This window comes from Oxyura jamaicensis, chromosome 3, assembly GCF_011077185.1.
Source record: "Oxyura jamaicensis isolate SHBP4307 breed ruddy duck chromosome 3, BPBGC_Ojam_1.0, whole genome shotgun sequence".
In the NCBI taxonomy this organism is placed as follows: domain Eukaryota; kingdom Metazoa; phylum Chordata; class Aves; order Anseriformes; family Anatidae; genus Oxyura; species Oxyura jamaicensis.
Genome location: NC_048895.1, coordinates 67,739,990 through 67,758,765, shown reverse-complemented (window position 1 = coordinate 67,758,765; position 18,776 = coordinate 67,739,990). Strand labels below are relative to the sequence as shown.

Here is an 18,776-nt window from a genome sequence, read left to right as displayed (position 1 = left end):
CTTACAGATTTTTGGAAGAGTATAAACTATGAGTTACTACTTTTTCACAAAAATGCTGTGAATCTTTTTTCAGATAAATAGATTCTGTTTCTGTGCAATAAATATTCTGCATACCTATTTCTCTTAGCAAAACTCAGAATATTGCAAGCCGTGCTTTATTATTTAAAGATTTGATCTTTCTAATATAATTAATGAGGTTTGAAGCTTAGTATTGTCCATACTTTGGAGAGAATAAAATGGTCTCTGAGACCATGGTAAGTAGCTTACTACTGTGTCAAATTCAACATGAGTTGCCTAACTTCAGAGATGTTAAGTCATACACACCTCACAGTATGGTAATGTAGAAAAATAAATAGGTGAAACTTAATTAATTGGCATCTTTCTTTATTGACAGGCTAGTGAAGGATGCCCCATGGGATGAGGTCCCTCTTGCTCACTCCTTAGTTGGCTTTGCCACAGCTTATGACTTCTTGTACAGCTATCTTAGCAAGACTCAACAGGAGAGATTTCTTGAGGTAATTGCCAATGCCTCGGGATATATGTACGAAACATCATACAGACGTGGATGGGGTTTCCAGTACCTCCATAACCACCAGCCTACCAACTGTGTGGCCCTGCTGGCTGGAAGCCTGGTTCTGATGAATCAAGGTATGTGCTAAATCAGGAATGCTTTTCTACAATTCATCAACTCAATCGCTCCTTTGTGAAACAATGTACAGAAACTGATAAATATATTTTTTTTCTGCGCTTTCTACATTAAGCATCTGTGGCAGCCAGCTGCGAAGGTGTACTGCTTTGTGTGCTCTGAGAGCTCAGCTGTATTGAGTTTGCTCATGTGCTGCTTAGAAAAATGTAATTTACTGAATAGAACAAAAGTCTGTGGGCAGACGTACAAGGTATAATATATATGTTATAGCTGTGTATATAAATATAGCTATCCAACTGTTTTTGGATTTCTTACTTCACTGTTGGTAAAAATTAACACTTCACTCATGTGCTGGGTTGCCAGTCTAGTTTTTCAGGGCAGATTATCAGTTCAGAGCTTGTTCTAATGCCTGTGGGCAGTGTGCCATTGCTCCCTTGGAGCGATGCACTTGGTCTCCTTGCACAATGCATCGAGAAGGTCAGTACTCAGAAACACCCTATGCTCTGACCTGGGAGCCAGGCAATAGTATCAGCTGGTATTTTTATCAGGACTTCTATCCTATCTCCCCTGAGATGGTTGCAAAGCTATAGCTTGATCCACTCACAGACCACAGCTCTGGACCTTTCTTTTCAGCATCCTTTGCTAAGGAGAGGTGCAGGATTTTACCTTTTTTCCCTTAAGTGATAGTCTTGCATCCCACAGGCTTTCTCTGAGATTCTGTGCTGGGTACCATCTCCCCCTTTGCTTTGGGAACTTAAACCCATCCTGCCCAGTCTCCAGATAGATACCCTCCCCAGTTGCTTTTGCCTGCTCTACATGGGGAATATCCCTCTCCTCCTGTTTAAATGATGCAGACTGTAAAGGACAGTGTAAGTCCTAGAGTCAGAAGGAAAGAGCAGGTGAGAAATCCTGGCTTTAAAACCCAATGGTACCTTGGCTGAGAAGTGAAAATCATGGAGCCAGCTCTTGCTTATAAGAATGTGTCAGTATTTGTGGTGGTTTTACCGTGCTAGGCAGTTGAACACCACAACCGCTCTCTCACTCCCCCTCCTCAGATGAGGAGGGGAAGAAGTAAAGGAAAGAACAACTCACGGGTTGAGATAAGGATGATTTAATTAAAAAGGGGAAATATATATATATATATATATATATATATATATATATATATATAAGGAAATATTATTATTAATTAAACAATTCAACTAAAGGGAAAAAAGGGAAAGGGGAAAAGGGAGGGGGAAAGGGAATAACTAAACAAAACAAGTAAAGGCTATGTGGAAGTGCAGAGGAAAGAAATTACTCTCTACTTCCCACAAATGAGCGATGCTTGACCACGTCCTTGAAGCAGGGCCTCAACGCACGTAGCCAGTGTTCGGGAGGAGGACAGACGTTTTCGCAACGAGAGCCCACCCCTCCCCTCTTCTTCCTTTTTCCACCTTTTATTGCTGAGTGTGACATCATATGGTATGGAATATCCCTTTGGTTGGTTTATGTCAGCTGCCCTGCTGATGTTTCTTTCTCACTTTTTGCCCACCCCCTAGGAGGGTCAGAGAGAGTCCTGATGCTGTGCCAGCACTTCTCAGCAGCAGACACAACACTGGTGTGATACCACTGCTGTTCTAGCTACAAGTGCAGAGCGCAGCACTGTATGGGCTGCTGCAGGGAAAGTTAACATCCCAGCCAGACCCAGTACAGTATTTTATCAAGTATTTATTTATGTGCTAGACGTATTTTGAAGACATGACACCTGATGGAAGTACTTGATGCAAATCAAGGACAAACTAGTTTCTGGATGCTGATGGTATTGTCAAGCTGTTCAGCCCTGCTAAGTAAGCAAGGGCACATCTGCACCCTGTTGGGCTCTCAGACACACAAAGAATGTGTTTCAAAAAAATGTGGCACCTATTGTGTTTGAGGGGGGATCATGTTTTTGTTAAGAGCTTGTCATAACGAATGCATTCACTAATGTGCATATGCTAAAAAGCAGGAAGGGTATACGTAGAAATTATTCCCTTTCCTCCTATCTCACTTTCCACAAACTGAAGACTGAGATCATCATGTTTATTCAGTGGATTTTGCTAAATTCCTCATAATTCCATCCTTCCCTGATCCTCCATTGTTGGAAAAAGCTGGCAGTTTACAAGATGATTTTGCTTTTAATTAGAGTATAGAGAGAAGTATGCTTCATGTCAAACAATGATAACATCAATTGGGTAATATTCGTTTCACTAAACTTCATATTTTTGGAAAAAAAAAAAAGTAAATTCAGTAACACTTGAGCAATTTAGAAATAGTGCAGATTTTTCAAATGAAAACAGTTCAAAACATCCAGACTGTATATTTCTAAATGAAACATCAATCAGAATCAGATTGACAACCTGATAAAATCAAGTTGTCTGTTTAACTTAGACATTGCAATTTTTTCCTCTCTGTTAACTAAGCAGAATTTGGCAGTCTTGACTGCTAGGAAGTCTGAATTGCTCATCACTCTGAGCATAAATACAGTAATTGTGGCAATAAAGTGAAACATTCTTGGTAGCGGGTTTGAATGTAGCTCATACTCCCTCAGCCTGGCACGTGTGCTTCATTCATCAGGCACCACTACACCAAGTAATGGGATATAACGTGTGCCAGCTGTCCTAAAATTGAGCTCCGCTATATAGTGGAAATAAGTCTGGTTAAATCTGTGTCCAGACACTTTGAGTTGCGTAGTCACTAAGTAGCCATATAGACATGCAAGGCAATTGTTCTCTGTTTATTCCTACCTCTCCAGCCAGTGAATCCAAATCCAGTTGGGCAACCTCTTCCCAGCTCTTGATTTTCATAGAGCAGACCTAAATAATAAGATCTCTGGAATTCTTTTCCTTAGAAGAAGTATAACTGATAAGGACTTGTATTTGTGGAGGCTGGACCTTAGCTTACTTGGACGACTAACTTTATTCTGGAATTGAGGAATCTGCATTTGGAATTAAACATGTAAATCTTTTCCAAAAAGAACTTCTATTTTAGATAATCCTTTAGATTGTGCAACACATTGAAAACGTAAGTAGAATCACAGAATGTCTTAAAATAGAGCATGTCTTAATAGAATGTCAGTTAAGTGCAGTTCAAGTGTCAATTTTTTTGTAAACTCTGAGAATCTTTTATCGCACCAGTGATTATTCCAGTGAAAAATGACTGAACAGAATATTTACTTTATAGAGCCCTCTAGTGGGGACTGTAAGTTTGTTTTCCTACCACTTTAATTTGAAATGCAATAAATAGTTTTCATGTGACTCTTCCCTTTTTGCATGTTCTGAATGCATTAAGGAAACTTTCACTTTAAGATGGAAAGCATAATCCCACATTATTTGCAAAAATGTATTTTATAGTTTTTTGTTTTGTTTTTCACTCCTGTAAGTTTTGCTTTATTGTGTTTAAGTATAGTGTTTTATTTTTCACCCTAGAAATACAGGAGTTCTGCAGTGATAGGTCATCTTTTAGAGCTCTGGCAGTTTTCCTTGTGGATTTGTTGCTGTGAAGGATCCCACTGTGGAATACAGGTGACATCATCTATGATCTATAGTGCTATTACCAGATTTGCTAACATCTTTTTCTTTCAGGCTACCTTCAGGAAGCTTACCTGTGGACCAAGCAAGTGTTGGCAATCATGGAGAAGTCAGTGGTCCTGCTGCAGGATGTCACAGATGGCTCCCTCTACGAAGGGGTGGCTTATGGCAGCTACACAACCAGATCGTTGTTTCAGTACATGTTTCTTGTCCAAAGGCACTTTGATATCAATCACTTCAGCCACCCCTGGCTCAAGCAGCACTTTGCATTTATGTACAGGACTGTCTTGCCAGGTAGGTCATTTGGACCAATGAAGATGGATCTTCTAATTCTCAGAGAAATTTCCTACATCAAGTACAGCATTTTTAATTAGCATTGTACTTGGATATTTAAAATAACCTTTTCCCTGGATTTTGCCTTCATCGTGCATGGAAACAGTGATATCATTTGTTATCACTTTTTATTGAACACCATTGTTTATTAAACCCTGGCTTTTAGAATCAGTTAAAAGAGAGGAACGTTATTTGGGAGAAAAAAAAAAAAAAAAAAAAAAAAAAAAAAAACAGTACTTCAGAACTTGATTTCTGGTTTTCAGAGTTTGAAGTTCAGCTGTTTTGGGGCTTTTCTGTTTGAAAAATAACATTCTTTGAGATTCTTTTTTTTCCCAAAAAGAAAAATAATCTCACTAAAAATATTGTGTGAAAGGAGTAGCAAATCATAAAGTCAGGGTAAAAGTTTCAAGAAGGTGTGGGGAAGTTTTACTTGATCCCCAGTTTTCTATCAGATATTGAAATCCATTCATATAACCATTTTTTCAAAATATTTTTCATATGGAAAATGTAAATGACTTAACTAATACGTTTTTCAGTGCAGTCCAGGGGTACACAAATCATTTCCTTTTATCAATGTGAGAGTTAAAGAGAAATATCAGACATCACTGATGGGTCTGTTTTGCAGACTTTTTAGTATTTCTGTTTTCATGCTGAATCTCTCCAGTGTTCCAGCGTGTTTCAGCATCTCTGGTATGAAATCCTAGTTGTGGCTAAAAGATGGAGATCTACAAATCTACAAACAGATATAACCTAATAAATACTGCCAACCACTTGTAGGTTTCAGAAGAGATTTCGTTTTGGATAGCCTTGTAAGTTTTCAGTGATGGCTTTGTGTTACTTCTTTGTAGGACAGTTCATTAGGAACTTATATTGTTCAAAGTCCTCTTAAAAAAGATAGTGAAATAACTTCACTGGGTGTTAGAAAGCCCAGGTCTAGTTTTGTGTGTAAGAGGGGAGTGCAGCTTTGGCGTGCTAGTACAGATGTGTAAGGAATTACATTGAATCCGTGCGATACCTTAGGCATTTGCTGGGGAGAGGTTCCAAAAAAGCAAAGTGAACTCATTTTAACTGTTTCAGGGTGAAACTGTTTTTTGTTTGTTTTTTCCTTGAGGGAGTCTCTCTTTTGTTGTTTGGAGAGTTTGGATTGACATGGGAAAAGCAAAAGCTGTAAAGTGAAAGTTATCTTTGCAAGATTTGAATGAGGAGGAAAAGTGGATGGGATATTGCTTTAAAAAGCAATTTAAAATTTAAGCACTTGACATTTTTGTAGTGCTTAGACTGTCTGTAGCTTATAGCTGAAGAAGAAGGGTGACTAAGTTACCTACAGCAGAAGGAAACAGCTACTGTGTAATGTGTCTATGGCTCATTTATGAGTAGGTGTATGAACATCTGAAAAGGCTGCTTCTGTTTGTGTTTTTACTGCTTGGTTTCATCATCATTTGTTCTTTCTTACATTCCTTTTAACTTTTTTTTTCCCAAGGGTTTCAGAGAACTGTGGCCATTGCGGACTCCAACTACAACTGGTTCTATGGGCCAGAGAGCCAGCTGGTGTTTCTAGACAAATTTGTCATGCGCAATGGCAGCGGGAACTGGTTGGCAGAGCAGATCAGAAGGAACCGGGTGGTGGAGGGCCCAGGGACTCCATCCAAAGGGCAGAGGTGGTGCACTCTCCACACTGAATTTCTCTGGTATGAAAGGGAATGAGTGGGCTTGGAAGGGACCAGACAGCTGCTTGCCACTTGTGATAAGCTGTTATCTTTAGATTTGCACTGTAGAAGAAGAGATTGTGCTGGCCATGTGCAGCTCTGAGTTTTTAGGCTCACAAGAACTTCACTTGGCAAGGATATTCAGAATATGTTGCTACAGGCAACACTTTTGTCTCATCCTATGTGTGCTTCCATGTTTTACTTCCATTGTCTGTTGTTTTATAGTATACATGCATTTCCAAAAGGACTGAAAATTTCTGAGTATATTCTTTGACTTGTTTGATCTATTCTGATTAATCATGTTGTGTTTTTTTTAATAATTAGTAAGACAAATATTTAAAGCATAGATTTCTTTTAAAAAACTATAAGCAATATAAAAGATAATGAATGCTATTAGTTGTATGTGCATACTAGTTAGCAAATTATATTTAGAAAATAATATGATAGATGACTACACCTATACCTTCCTTGTAATTTACACCTCTGCTTACTTATATGTCAGTCTACAAAAGCTGAGAAATGAGAAGATCCAAGATGTACATATAAATTTACATAAAAATTCCCTCAGTCTGTAGAGAGAAGAAATACATTTGAGGAGTCAGTATAGCAAATGAGTCAAAACAACAACAAGTTCTGAATATGCCAGCATCTGCTTTTTCCTTGTGCTGCAGTTTTGCTCCTTTGATGAGCACATCCACTTGCATTGGAGTCTCCAGAAAGAGGTCTGCTTTTAGGGGGATCTCCATCAAGAACCACTAGCTCTAGAGCAAATTCCTAAGCTCTGCAGCTTGGGGGCTGATCAGAACTACATGAAGCTGTATGCAGCACACGAGCTGGGGTTGTCTAGGGCCTGACTGAGACTCCTGATTAGTTGTGGAGAGTAGTTCAGATGAGGAACCATCTAACAGAGGTTAGATGGTTCTATACTATACTTCATGATGGTTTCATTCATTTTAGTTATACAATACCAGAAGGCTGGGTTTTGTTTTCCTGCCTGTTGTTGTTTTTCTTGCTTTTTTTGTTGTTGTTTTAATTCATGTAAATCAAATTAAACAAAAATTATAAATACTTTAATATTTTCAGGAATTAAAACCTCTTTTTTTAAAACAGATTTCTTATATCTTGGAATTTATACAAGAAATCTGTAAATTTTTTCTTCAACATAGCAGGAGAAAAAAAAATAGCATATACTATGTGATATCATTAAAAATCATTTTAAAAGATTTTTTATTAATTTTTAGTTTATTATTAATTCTGTTTGTTCCTATAGTCATCAACTTTGAGGAAGCGGGTTCTCTGTTTGTTTTTCTTGGTTAAGTAGTTAGCAGGTAGGTGCAACTGTTGCTGTCACATGCAAATAGTGCCTACAGCCTTTCTAATGTGATTTCTAAAATATTTGTATTGCAGTCAGTAGCTTTATAAAATGTAACGTGGCTTGTTTGAGGAAAGTTCATGGTACTCTTATTTTTGGACTGCAGAAGGATTGTTTGTTCTAAATGTAGAACAGGTTATTATTCTATAAAAATGATACAACATTAATTTGACTCCTACAAATTTGCATGGAGATTAGTATGGTAAATAGCATTACAACTATATGCTTATTTTTTGTTCAGGAAGGATACCTGTGGACTTTATATTGTTAGGTTGCTCCTTAATATAAGTATTTTGAGCGTTTTGAGTTTTGTATGGGTACTGATGAAATCAGTCAAGTGATTATTAAACCCATTTTTCTCATATTTTTGGCAGGTATGATGCAAGTTTGCACTCTGTACCTCCACCAGACTTTGGGGTTCCAAAGCTACATTACTTTGAGGACTGGGGAGTGGTAACTTATGGAAGTGCTTTGCCAGCTGAAATCAACAGGCCTTTCCTTTCCTTCAAGTCAGGAAAGCTGGGAGGACGTGCAATATATGATATTGTTCATAAGAACAAGTACAAAGAGTGGATCAAGGGATGGAGGAACTTCAATGCTGGTCATGAACACCCGGACCAGAACTCCTTTACTTTTGCTCCCAATGGTGTACCTTTCATAACAGAAGCTCTGTATGGGCCAAAATATACTTTTTTTAATAATGTGTTGATGTTTTCCCCTGCTGTGTCCAAGAGCTGCTTCTCCCCATGGGAAGGGCAGATTACAGAGGACTGTTCTTCAAAGTGGCTCAAATATAAACATGACTTGGCTGGTGACTGTCAGGGACGAGTGGTTGCTGCCATGGAGAGAAGCGGAGTGGTTTTTATCAGGGGAGAAGGAGTGGATGCATACAATCCTAAACTGAAGCTGAGAAAATTGCAAAGAAACCTTATACTTCTCCATCCTCAGCTTCTGTTGGTGGTGGACCAAATCCACCTAGAAGATGACAGTCCCCTAGAGGCAGCAACCAGTTTCTTCCACAATGTGGATGTGCCTTTTGAAGAAACAGTTGTTGATGGGGTCCATGGGGCATTTATTAGACACCGTGATGGGATATATAAGATGTACTGGATGGATGATACTGGCCACAGTGAGAAAGCTACCATTGCCTCAAGGATGTATCCCCGGGGCTACCCTTACAATGGAACAAACTACGTGAATGTAACAACCATCTTGCGGCACCCTGTCACGAGAGCCATTTACCTGTTCATTGGGCCCTCCGTTGATGTGCAGAGCTTCACGGTCCGCGGAGATTCTCAGCAGCTGGATGTCTTTGTTACCACCAGTGAGCACGCTTATGCCGTTTACCTGTGGACTGTTGAGGAAGGGCCCCGTTCTGCCTTTGCACAGGTTATTGCAGACCGCCAGAAAATTGTCTTTGACCGAGCCTCTGCCATTAGGAGCTCTGCAGTGCCAGAAGTGAAGGACTATGTAGGGATTGTGGAGAGGAACCTGCAGCGTTTTAAGCCAGTTTTCCAGCAGCTGGAGAAGCAGATACTATCTCGTGTACAAAACACAGCTAGCTTTAGGAAGACTGCTGAGCGCCTGTTGAGGTTTTCAGATAAAAGACAGACAGAGGAGGCCATTGACAGAATATTTGCAATCTCACAGAGGCAGCAGCAGCAGCATGGCAGAGCAAAGAAAAATAGAAAGGTAACCAAAGGCTACAAATTTGTTGATGCTGTTCCTGACATTTTTGCACAAATTGAGGTAAATGAAAGAAAAGTGCGTCAAAAGGCACAGACTCAAGCACAAAAAGAGTTGCCTGTAGATGAAGATGAGGAAATGAAAGATCTTTTGGATTTTGCAGATATCACTTATGTGAAGCACAAAACTGGAGTGTCAATCAAAGGCCGATCAGGGCTGGCACAGATGATGACAACTGCTCGAAGCAGTGCCCCATCAATATCGGCCTCTTACACCCGCCTCTTTCTCATTCTCAACATTGCTATTTTTTTTGTCATGTTAGCAATGCAGCTCACATATTTTCAGAAGGCCAAGAGACTGCATGGCCAAAGATGTCTGTATGCAATACTTTTAGTAGACAGCTGTATATTATTGTGGCTGTATACTTCGTGTTCTCAGTCACAATGTTAGCAGAAGATCTCTATTAGTCGACCAGTTTATGGTCATATATGTCTATGCAAAAGCATTAACCCTAATAGGGCCAAAGTTCAAAGTTTTTTTTTTTTTTTTTTTTTTTTTTTTTTTTTTTTTCTCTGAAACATTCCAAAAACAGCTAGGGAAAGATTGGTTTCAGACCAGAAAGGATTGACAAATAAGGCAGGCAAAGAATTTCTCAGAAAACTAAGTACTTAACGAGTATTCTTCCTCTAAGTTTTGAGTTGAGCCTCACATCTGTGGGAATTTTATGCTTTGTTCATCAGAGTTCAGTAATGTAAAGTTGTAATTAATTTTTGGTGAGAAGAGCCCTCTTAAGAGATTTGTTTCTAAGGGCTTAATTTTTATACAGAATTGGATTTGCATTTAGTGACTTATCATTCCAAGCTGCTATGGATGTCTGTGGACATGCTCTTAAGAAAAGGACATTTGAACGTAAGTATACAGGGCATATCTTAGCAGTAGATTTTACTTCCCTCTGCCAGACCAAAGAATGCTTCAATGTGGGACACTCCTGTATAATTATTTCAGAGCCTTACATCATGTCATTTCTTCCATGCTTTACAATCTGGCACAGTAGGAGATGGGAATCCTGTCAGTACTTACCAAGTGAGCAGCACAATGCTTAGTAGGCAGTAGCAGAAAGCAAATAAGGGGCTGGTTCAAAGTATAAAGGAACACAATTCTCAGGAAAACAAAAAAAAAAGAAAAAAAAAAAAGGCATTTTTTTCTTTCAGTCAAGTTTAGACTGCAGAAAGATGAATGTTGTAGCGTCTGTCCTCAGTTTTACAAGGCAGGGTCTCATAAAAGTTTTGCAGTTTGAAGTGCATCTTAGGGAAATAATACCCTATATCTGTGCTCTTCCATATGCAATTGTAAAAATAAAAAATAAAAAATAAAATAATAAAAAAAAAACAATCCTGTGGTAACCTCAGCAATTGCCAGTATGGAAAAAAGGGTATTAAGGAAGTATTTAATGTCTTTTTTCTGTTCACATGGCTAGAAACAGAGGATAGTTAAAATTGTGTACACTCCACAATAAAGCACCATCAAGAGTTCTGCAAGCTCTTGGTGGCCCTTGGGTCAATTATTTGGGGATTAGTGGTAAATGGAATCATGTGATTTATGACAAAAATAAGTTTGACATCTCTACATATGTTCCCTTCTGTTAATTAAACTGATTTCAAAAAATCATAGCCCTTTGAGAGAAAGGCAACTCTATGGAATTGGGGCATATCTGTATGTCTTTACAGAAAAACAATTCTTCCAGTAGATTTGCTAAATAAAAACATTATAATTGTCTCTGTGGAAAAAATGTTTTTCTTTGATTAAAATACTTTTCCTGGTAATTACAATACATACTTTGTTCAACCATGACACTTTATTTCATTTTCCTTATGCCCATTTAAGTAGCTATTATCTACATTGCTATTTTTAAACCTTCTGTGATTTTATGTATTGAAATGTGTTGAGCTTTTCTTGTCTAACATCTTCAGTGAATAGATCAGAATATTTTCACTAGGTTCCAGATACTGAGGCAGTTCTGAGCACTGTATTCATACACAGAAGCCCTGCTACAGTCTGCAATGCCTTGATTTAGCCATCAAAATTTGATACTTAGTCTGGACAAAGATGTAGGACTCCACTTAATTCTGCTCTGTCTGTAGGCGGTGGAGAGAGCCTTCAGATTACTAGTCTATCTAAGACCTGAAACACCTTCAGACACCTTTCCCTGCTAATTGAAAAAGACATGTAAAGTGGTTAATCACCTATTTCAAATCACCCAGTTAATTGCTTAAGGTGAAGGAAGTTGAATGTGGGGAATTTCACTCCATATAACTCCATATAGTTCCATGTAGGACAGGTTGGAAATTAGGAAAAAATTATTCTCAGAAAGAGTGGTAAGGCATTGAAACGGTTTTCCTGGGGAGGTGGTGGAGTCACCAGCCCGGGGGTGTTTAAGGAAAGGTTGGACTTCTTAGGGACATGGTTTAGTGGGTGATATTGGTGGTAGGAGGACGGTTGCACTAAATATCTTAGAGATCTTTTCCAAACGTTGTGGTAGTGCTAATTACAGGTAATGATGGAATGAAGGGAAATTAAATGTACTAGTCCATCCTCCTGAGTGGAAGATGAGGTCTATTTCTGCATAAGTGGGAAACTAAGGGTTGTTCCAGCTTGTGCTTGGTTTGCACCTGATACCTCTCTCCGAATGATTTATGAGTTACCTGAATTGTGTTGTTACTGGCCACTCTGGTCCAACTTACACAGATATGATTTTTAGTCAGATAGGGCAGGTAAGCATTGCTTCAACCAGTGATGAAGTCCATAATTGTCCTGTATATATTTCAGACATGAAAAAAATCTCTTAGCTATTCCTTTCCAGGCCAAAGCCCCTTAAAAGTGCCTCTCCAATGGCCATGTAAGTTTTGTTTCCATTCTTCACTTCCATTCTTCTCCCTTCTTTTTTCTATCATTCTGTAACAAAGATCATCATTTGTTGTAATGGAATTTGAAGCAAATGAAAGAACAGATGTTTCTATGATGTCAGAAAACAGGAACTTGGGCCGCGGGCTGGAAGTGTCTGTGTCACAAGCCAGAAATAAACAATTCACGCCTTCAGAGGGCGACATGCACTGAAAAATCTGCCCGTGCATTAGCAGGAAGTGTAATGAGGAGGAGCAGGCACATGGGATCAGCCCAGCTAGCCCTACTGGCTGGTGGGAGTGCGGAGGAGGTGTCAACAGGACTGTAAGGTTGTCATTAAGGTTGGTGTCCTTAACACTTACTGATCTAAGAGAGGTTGCTGTCCTTGTCTTTGGGTCTTTGTCTTAAATATAGGACAGAAGCAGTCACAGTGACCTCTATGTCCCTGGCAGAGGCATTTACCACAAGTTTCACTTGGACTAGTTATAATGAACAACAAAATGTCATTGAATGGTAGCCAGTAGCAAAGTTATCTTCCACTTTCGATTTTAAATGGAGTCACGATACTGAAGTGTTTCCCGCACATGCTTCTGCTCCCATTGCTGGACTCCCTCTTTTTGGTTTCTGAAAATGTTAATTTTCTATGTCTCTGATCACAGGAAAAAATGGCTGTTCTATAACTGGGTGTATGTAGAGGGGTTCCTTAAGAGACCCATCTGACTTCTCAATTTCTATTCAATACTCGATGGTCTATCAAGTGCATTTGTTTTAAGGTTGTAGTCTAAATTATTCTGAAGCTTGTTCAATGAGAATTCAGCTCACCAGTAGCTCTGTATATGTCTGAGGGCAGAATCTGGTCCTTAGATTTTTAAGTGATTTTTGAGATCAACTAAAAACCGAGCGTGTATGTTATATGCATCATTGTGAGCAAAGGAAACAAAGGGAAGGGAGCACATTACCTCATTTCTTAAAACTTGTAATATCAAAGTTGATGCTGAAGTATTATAGTCTGAAATATATCAAATTCTTCTGTTGGCCTATGATTTTTCCACTGAAGAACAGTTTTTTCTTAGTGTTTGAAAGCAGGTAATATTTGGAAAATAGCTGTATTTTTGTACCAGGAGGGCATTACTATCACATTTATTGGGTCTGTAAAAATCTTAGTTGGAATCAAATTTACTTCTGTCTAACTTTAATCCTTTTCCTCTGTCTACTCCATTAAAATTCAGCAGGATAACTTTAAGCTAGTTAAGTCAGACTCGGCTAATGAAGACAAAATTTTATTTTCTATCCTTCCATGGTGGATGACTCCAGGAGTACTCTGCAGCAGGAGGCCCATGCAATCCACTGCAGGGTATGTCCATACTGTCCTCAGTACACAGGCTGTTTTCTAAATTAGTTAAACCTTGAAATGAATAATGTCAAAGCACTGCAAAGAAAATAGTAATAAAACAAACAAAAAAAGCATCATTTTTTCTCCTGATAATAACTAATACAGATGAGTGATTAATTTAACTTTTTGTTTCCCTTCGTTACTATCGTAGTCAATGGAAAAACTAGTAACTTCATAAGAATTCACATTTTATCTTCAGTTTTCAACAAATCTTAATATGACTGCAGTAACCATGAGATACTAAGCATGAATTCATATATACAGGGCCATATCCTCTCTGCTTTAGTTCACGTTAACAAAAATAGCAAGAAAATAGCTATGTGTGGGAAACTTTGAAAGGGATGGGATCTCATCTGTTGCACTGCCTTTCTGTTAGAAAAAATCTCTTTACGTACTATAATTTGGGCAGCAAAGGATCACAAAATGGGAAACTGAAGGCAAGTGAAAAGGAACCATGAACTGAAGAACCATTAGTTAAATTGGATAAAATAGTTAATTAGTTCTTGTTTACAAAGAGGGGAAAAGATTAATTGAATGAAAAATTACAGATTTTTGTAACACATTTTTTGTAGCATATGAAACATATTTGTAGCATATAATCAGACAGCATTAGGCCATGCACATTAGAAGAGTGGAACAGGATGAAATCTCAGATGTTCTGCAGTACCAAGATCGCATTGTGCTATGGCGTAATGTGAAGACAGCAAAGACATGAGGAATAAAGGGCATACATATGAGACTATAAAAATGTTTGGGTTTTAATGTGCTCATAATTGCAAAAGTAGTTTTATGGCATATCATTTTACATAGTAAGGGAAAAAGACTGAGCTTTGTTTTCTTGGAACTGACTAGTTGGCTGCTCAGGGTGAATTACTTGACTACAAATGAACTAACTCTATAATCTGCACACTAGGGCCTCTTGATTTCTCCATAAAACCTGACAACTTCTACCTTTCTAATCCTATGAAAATACGATATATTTTCTTACAAGCTCAGCAAATATTCCACAGATCACAGCCAGTAATTACAGTGCTGCACAGACTGAGTTACGGTGTATATAGACTGTAGGTTAATGTAGGCTGAACAATAAAGCCCTCAGGCAGCTGGTTGCTCTAGGCCACGTGATTTGGTTACAGGAAGCTCACTGTCCAGAAATGAGATTCTGTGAACCTGTGGTGTTAGAAGACCAGCAGTAAATAACAGCAAGAGAAAGCTGGTGCAGCGGCTTGTGTGACAGCACCACAGCTCACCCCCTAGGGTCTCCTTAGGAGCTGTGCTTAGTTTGGCCATCCTGGTTCCTTCCTACCCACTAAAATTCTTTTTCAGCCAAAAACTGCTAATAAATGTAATGTCTTAAAATACCAGAATAATGTACACAAATGCTTGTAAGCTGTACATGCACAGACACAGTGCTACCTCTCAGGCTGCTGCTCAACTAAGTATTAGTATTATTAATGATTTATGTGGTGCCATTGAGCTGCATGGCAGTTCACAAACAAGTAAGGCTGGTTCAGTCATAAAGCCAGAATAACTTCCTCAGTTTCACAAACCGAGGTAATGGGCCTCCAGGGGAGGTCAGTCCACCTGGAGGGTAGGTGCAGAGCTGTGTGCAGGCAAGACTCCCACTAGTTAAGCATTAATTTCACCTGGAAAGAGACAAAAAGTATTACAAGAATTTTGCTAGAATAAGAAGACTTTTCCATCTGTCTTTCTTAACTGGGAAGTGAGAAATACAATGCTTTCTTTTGAAGAAACAAGTCATTATAAAAATGAAACCTATTGGCAGTGCTGTGGTGTTCAAGCTCCATTGTGTCCATGGCTTTTAGGGTTAATAAAGAACAAGCTTTTAGGTTAATAAAGAGGAAGTTGAGCTTGATAAGACTAATAACAGAAATCTGGGACAGGATGGACCTTCACAGGAGCAGCTAGGAAAGAATGATTTGCAAAAACAAAAGCAGTCTTTTGCTAAACCAAACAAATAGTAAAAGTCCTGCAAAATAAAATAAAATAAATGACCTATTGCAAAGATTTACTAAGATGAATATAACAAAATGAACTATTGGCAAAACCTCTCAGCATGTATGAACACACACTTGCTGTATTCAAGACCAATACTATACATTTGACACAACTGCAGAACTAGTTGGACTACAGCTTTTTCCACCCAGAAAATGTCTGAAGAAAGGACAGAATTTAAAACATTAAGGTGAAACTTGATAAATGTTCTTTTCATCTGACTTCTTCATTTTAATAAAGCATATATCAAAATGGAAATGTTTCAAATTACAGTAATCACCATTTTGTTCTGAAAATATCTGGTTTCTTTTTCATTCTAGCATTGTTTCTATCCCCCTTGGAAGGCATGAAATTTAACGTGAATCAATGCAAAAACAACCATTAAATTGGAATGCTGCATTCTTTAATGGAAAACTTTCTGACCACTTTCCAGCTAATGCTTTACAGCTGTTTGTGGAGAGACAAGTGTTAATTCAGAGAGCAAGAAATAGCTGCCCTGGGAGAACAATGCACTGACGGAACCGGATGCTAACAATAGCCTGGTCAGGGGGCCCCGCGCTCTCTCTGCCTCTCCAGCTTCTCCACCATGGGTCTTCTCCAGCCCCCCAGATTCCCGAGGCTGCCCGTACCCCCTGGGGAGCCATCACCGTTTCAGCCTCACAACTTGATTCATAGCACAGGCATTCCCTTCCTTCCAGCCCGGGTGGTCTCCTCTCTCCCACCTCTTTCTGCAGTGTTTACTGGAAACATTTTGCTCAGAGAGGAGGGTTAATCCTTTTTCACACGGAGCTCCCTTCCCTTTTCCCAGGAAGCTTGCTTCTGAACTCATATTTTATTACAGAGAAACAAAAGACGGCTAAAATTAGACATAAAGTGAAGTAGCAGGGTTCCTTGGCTGTTGTCTTTACCCTGCATGAACTTTATCTGCTTCAGATTTCAGGCTTCCATGTTCAATTGGTGGTTCTCAGATGCAGCTGTGTCCCTGCCACCATGAGGAGGACAGTACCTCCACAGTGATTTCATCTACATGTTCCAATCCAGTGCACAAGTCTCTCAGAGCATGAAAAACCCCTCCTTGCCCAGGAGGTGAACACAAAGCTGATGAGCTCCTCTCACCGCCATTAGCTCCTGTCCCCACCATAAAGCCAAACACAGCCTGACTGCCAATTGCAGGAGACGCAGACAAGCGTCCCATGTAATACAGGGCTGCCTGAATGGGGGTAGGAGAAGCAGCCACAGTGAACACCTGGCAGCAGAAGTGGAAAAACATCACCAAAGCACTGATTTATTAGGAGCAAAGAAATTATTTTCACTATTGTCTCCTCTACATTGTTGCTGAAGGGTATGGAAAGGGTCTGGGTTCATTTGTGAGGGTGTCACCCTGTTAATCAACTTTACTTTAAGAAATTGCCTATAGGAGGTGATAAGAGGTACATTTTTGCTGGTCATGGGATTCAAATGGCCATCTGTCTGACTTTTTTGATGTTCTTTATGTTTTTTTTTTTTGCAGTGCTTAGGGCATTAAAGTGGCTGTGGCAACAGCTCAGGCACTGCAAAAGTGTCACCTTCAATGTGGGTGGGAGGAAATCCAGAGCTTCCATTTCCTCCCATCCCAACACATCCAACACTGGTCCAGACACAGTGAATTCTGGTTTTGAGGTACGCTATCCATTGTCTCCAACTGGAAGTAGCTACTAATAAACCCATCCATTGTTTTACCCACGTAGGGACAGAGATTAGTTCTCACAATTTATGTGGAGGATCTTCACGTTGAGTTTGAAACATGGGAAAGTTAATCAATTTAAAAAGAAAAAAAAAAAAAAAAAAGAGAACTTCTTCTCAGACATCTTTTCTGAAACTTTGAAACTTCCTCATCTTGCTCCTCGTCTGGTAAGATGTTTAAAAAAATTATAATCAGCACGGCTTTTTTACATTTGTTTTTCCAGAAACTTGAATTTGCATAGAAAAATGAGTATTTTTCACAGCAGTATTTTTTGTGTAAAGAAAATGCAGCTGTCATAAATACATTTTTTTCAGAGAAAATGTTTTTATTGGTAATAAAGTTGCAAAGTGAAATGAAAAATAAATACTTCTGGTATTTGTAAGGGGCAGCTAAATAGAAACTATAGTGAAGAATGAAATTAGTGTATATGTATATTAACATGATGTGAAATGGTGAACAGGAAGGTGGATAAAGGAGATCTGATTTGATTCTATTTGGATTTCAAAAACATATTTGACAAAGTGCCCTGCAGAATTTAAGAAAAAATAAAAGACCAGGCAGTTCTGGAGTGAGAAGAAAGGTCTTCAGGGGTTTTAAGTTTTCTAAAAATTGCAAAAAGTAATGCATCGGTACTGTGAGAATAATGCTTAACAATCTTTTATGTGACCTAAAAGAGGGTATAAATCAAGGCAACAGTATTTGTTAATAATATGAAGTTGTTCTGCAGAGTAAAAAATGAACTTCTGGTTTAAAGAACTGCAGATATAATTTACTAGATTGTCTGACCAGAAAGCAAAATGGCACATGCAGATTAAGTGGTGATGAAAGAGAAACCCATTCCTACCTTAATATATAAACTGATGGACTCTGGGCTGACTGAAATTAATCCTCAAGACTGATATTTTTTTACATAATATGCATCTTAATAAAATAGCAGCTCACTGCTTCAAAGATGATAAAAAAACAGTCAATATTCTAGAAACTGTTACAAGGAAATAGAAAAATAAGTAACATCAATATGCGGGTGTGGAAAATGGTGATCCACCTTCAGTGCACTGCAAATCTTGTATGCCCCTCCATGTCACTTCATGTCAAAAAGGTTACCCAAATCCTGGAGAATGGCTGGGGTGGCAATATGGATAAAAAATAGTAGGTATACAGCCCATCAGACAAAGAACAACTAATTTTACTACAGGCTGCTCAGCCTGAAAAAGGGGGATGTGTTGAAAGTGTACAGTATGAATGACAGAGAGAGACTAGGGAAGGATCAACTATTTTCTCTCTTCCCCTGCTGGGACCTGGGGGGCATCTAATGGGGTGGTTTCAGGTTTGAATGAACATGATTCATCCCAATTAAACATGCTTGCTACACAATGTTTTAGATGTTAAGATGTGTGCTTGGTTTAAAAAAAACAACTGGACAAAGAGGAGAAATATCTCAACAGCTACTGA

The 18,776-nt window shown here is 38.8% G+C and overlaps 1 protein-coding gene across 4 annotated transcripts in view; it reads left to right on the top strand.

Annotated features, from left to right (window-relative positions):
- The window catches only part of DSE (dermatan sulfate epimerase), a 33,597-nt gene extending 22,517 nt beyond the window's left edge, over nt 1-11,080 (top strand). For all 4 annotated transcript variants that reach the window (XM_035320598.1, XM_035320600.1, XM_035320599.1 and 1 more), the window contains 4 exons: nt 395-648; nt 4,249-4,488; nt 6,008-6,215; nt 7,980-11,080. In XM_035320598.1, the coding sequence (XP_035176489.1) occupies nt 395-648; nt 4,249-4,488; nt 6,008-6,215; nt 7,980-9,741 (2,464 nt within the window). In that variant the 3' untranslated portion in view covers nt 9,742-11,080. The remainder of the gene's footprint in view (nt 1-394; nt 649-4,248; nt 4,489-6,007; nt 6,216-7,979) is intronic.
- Nucleotides 11,081-18,776: the final 7,696 nt, after the last annotated feature.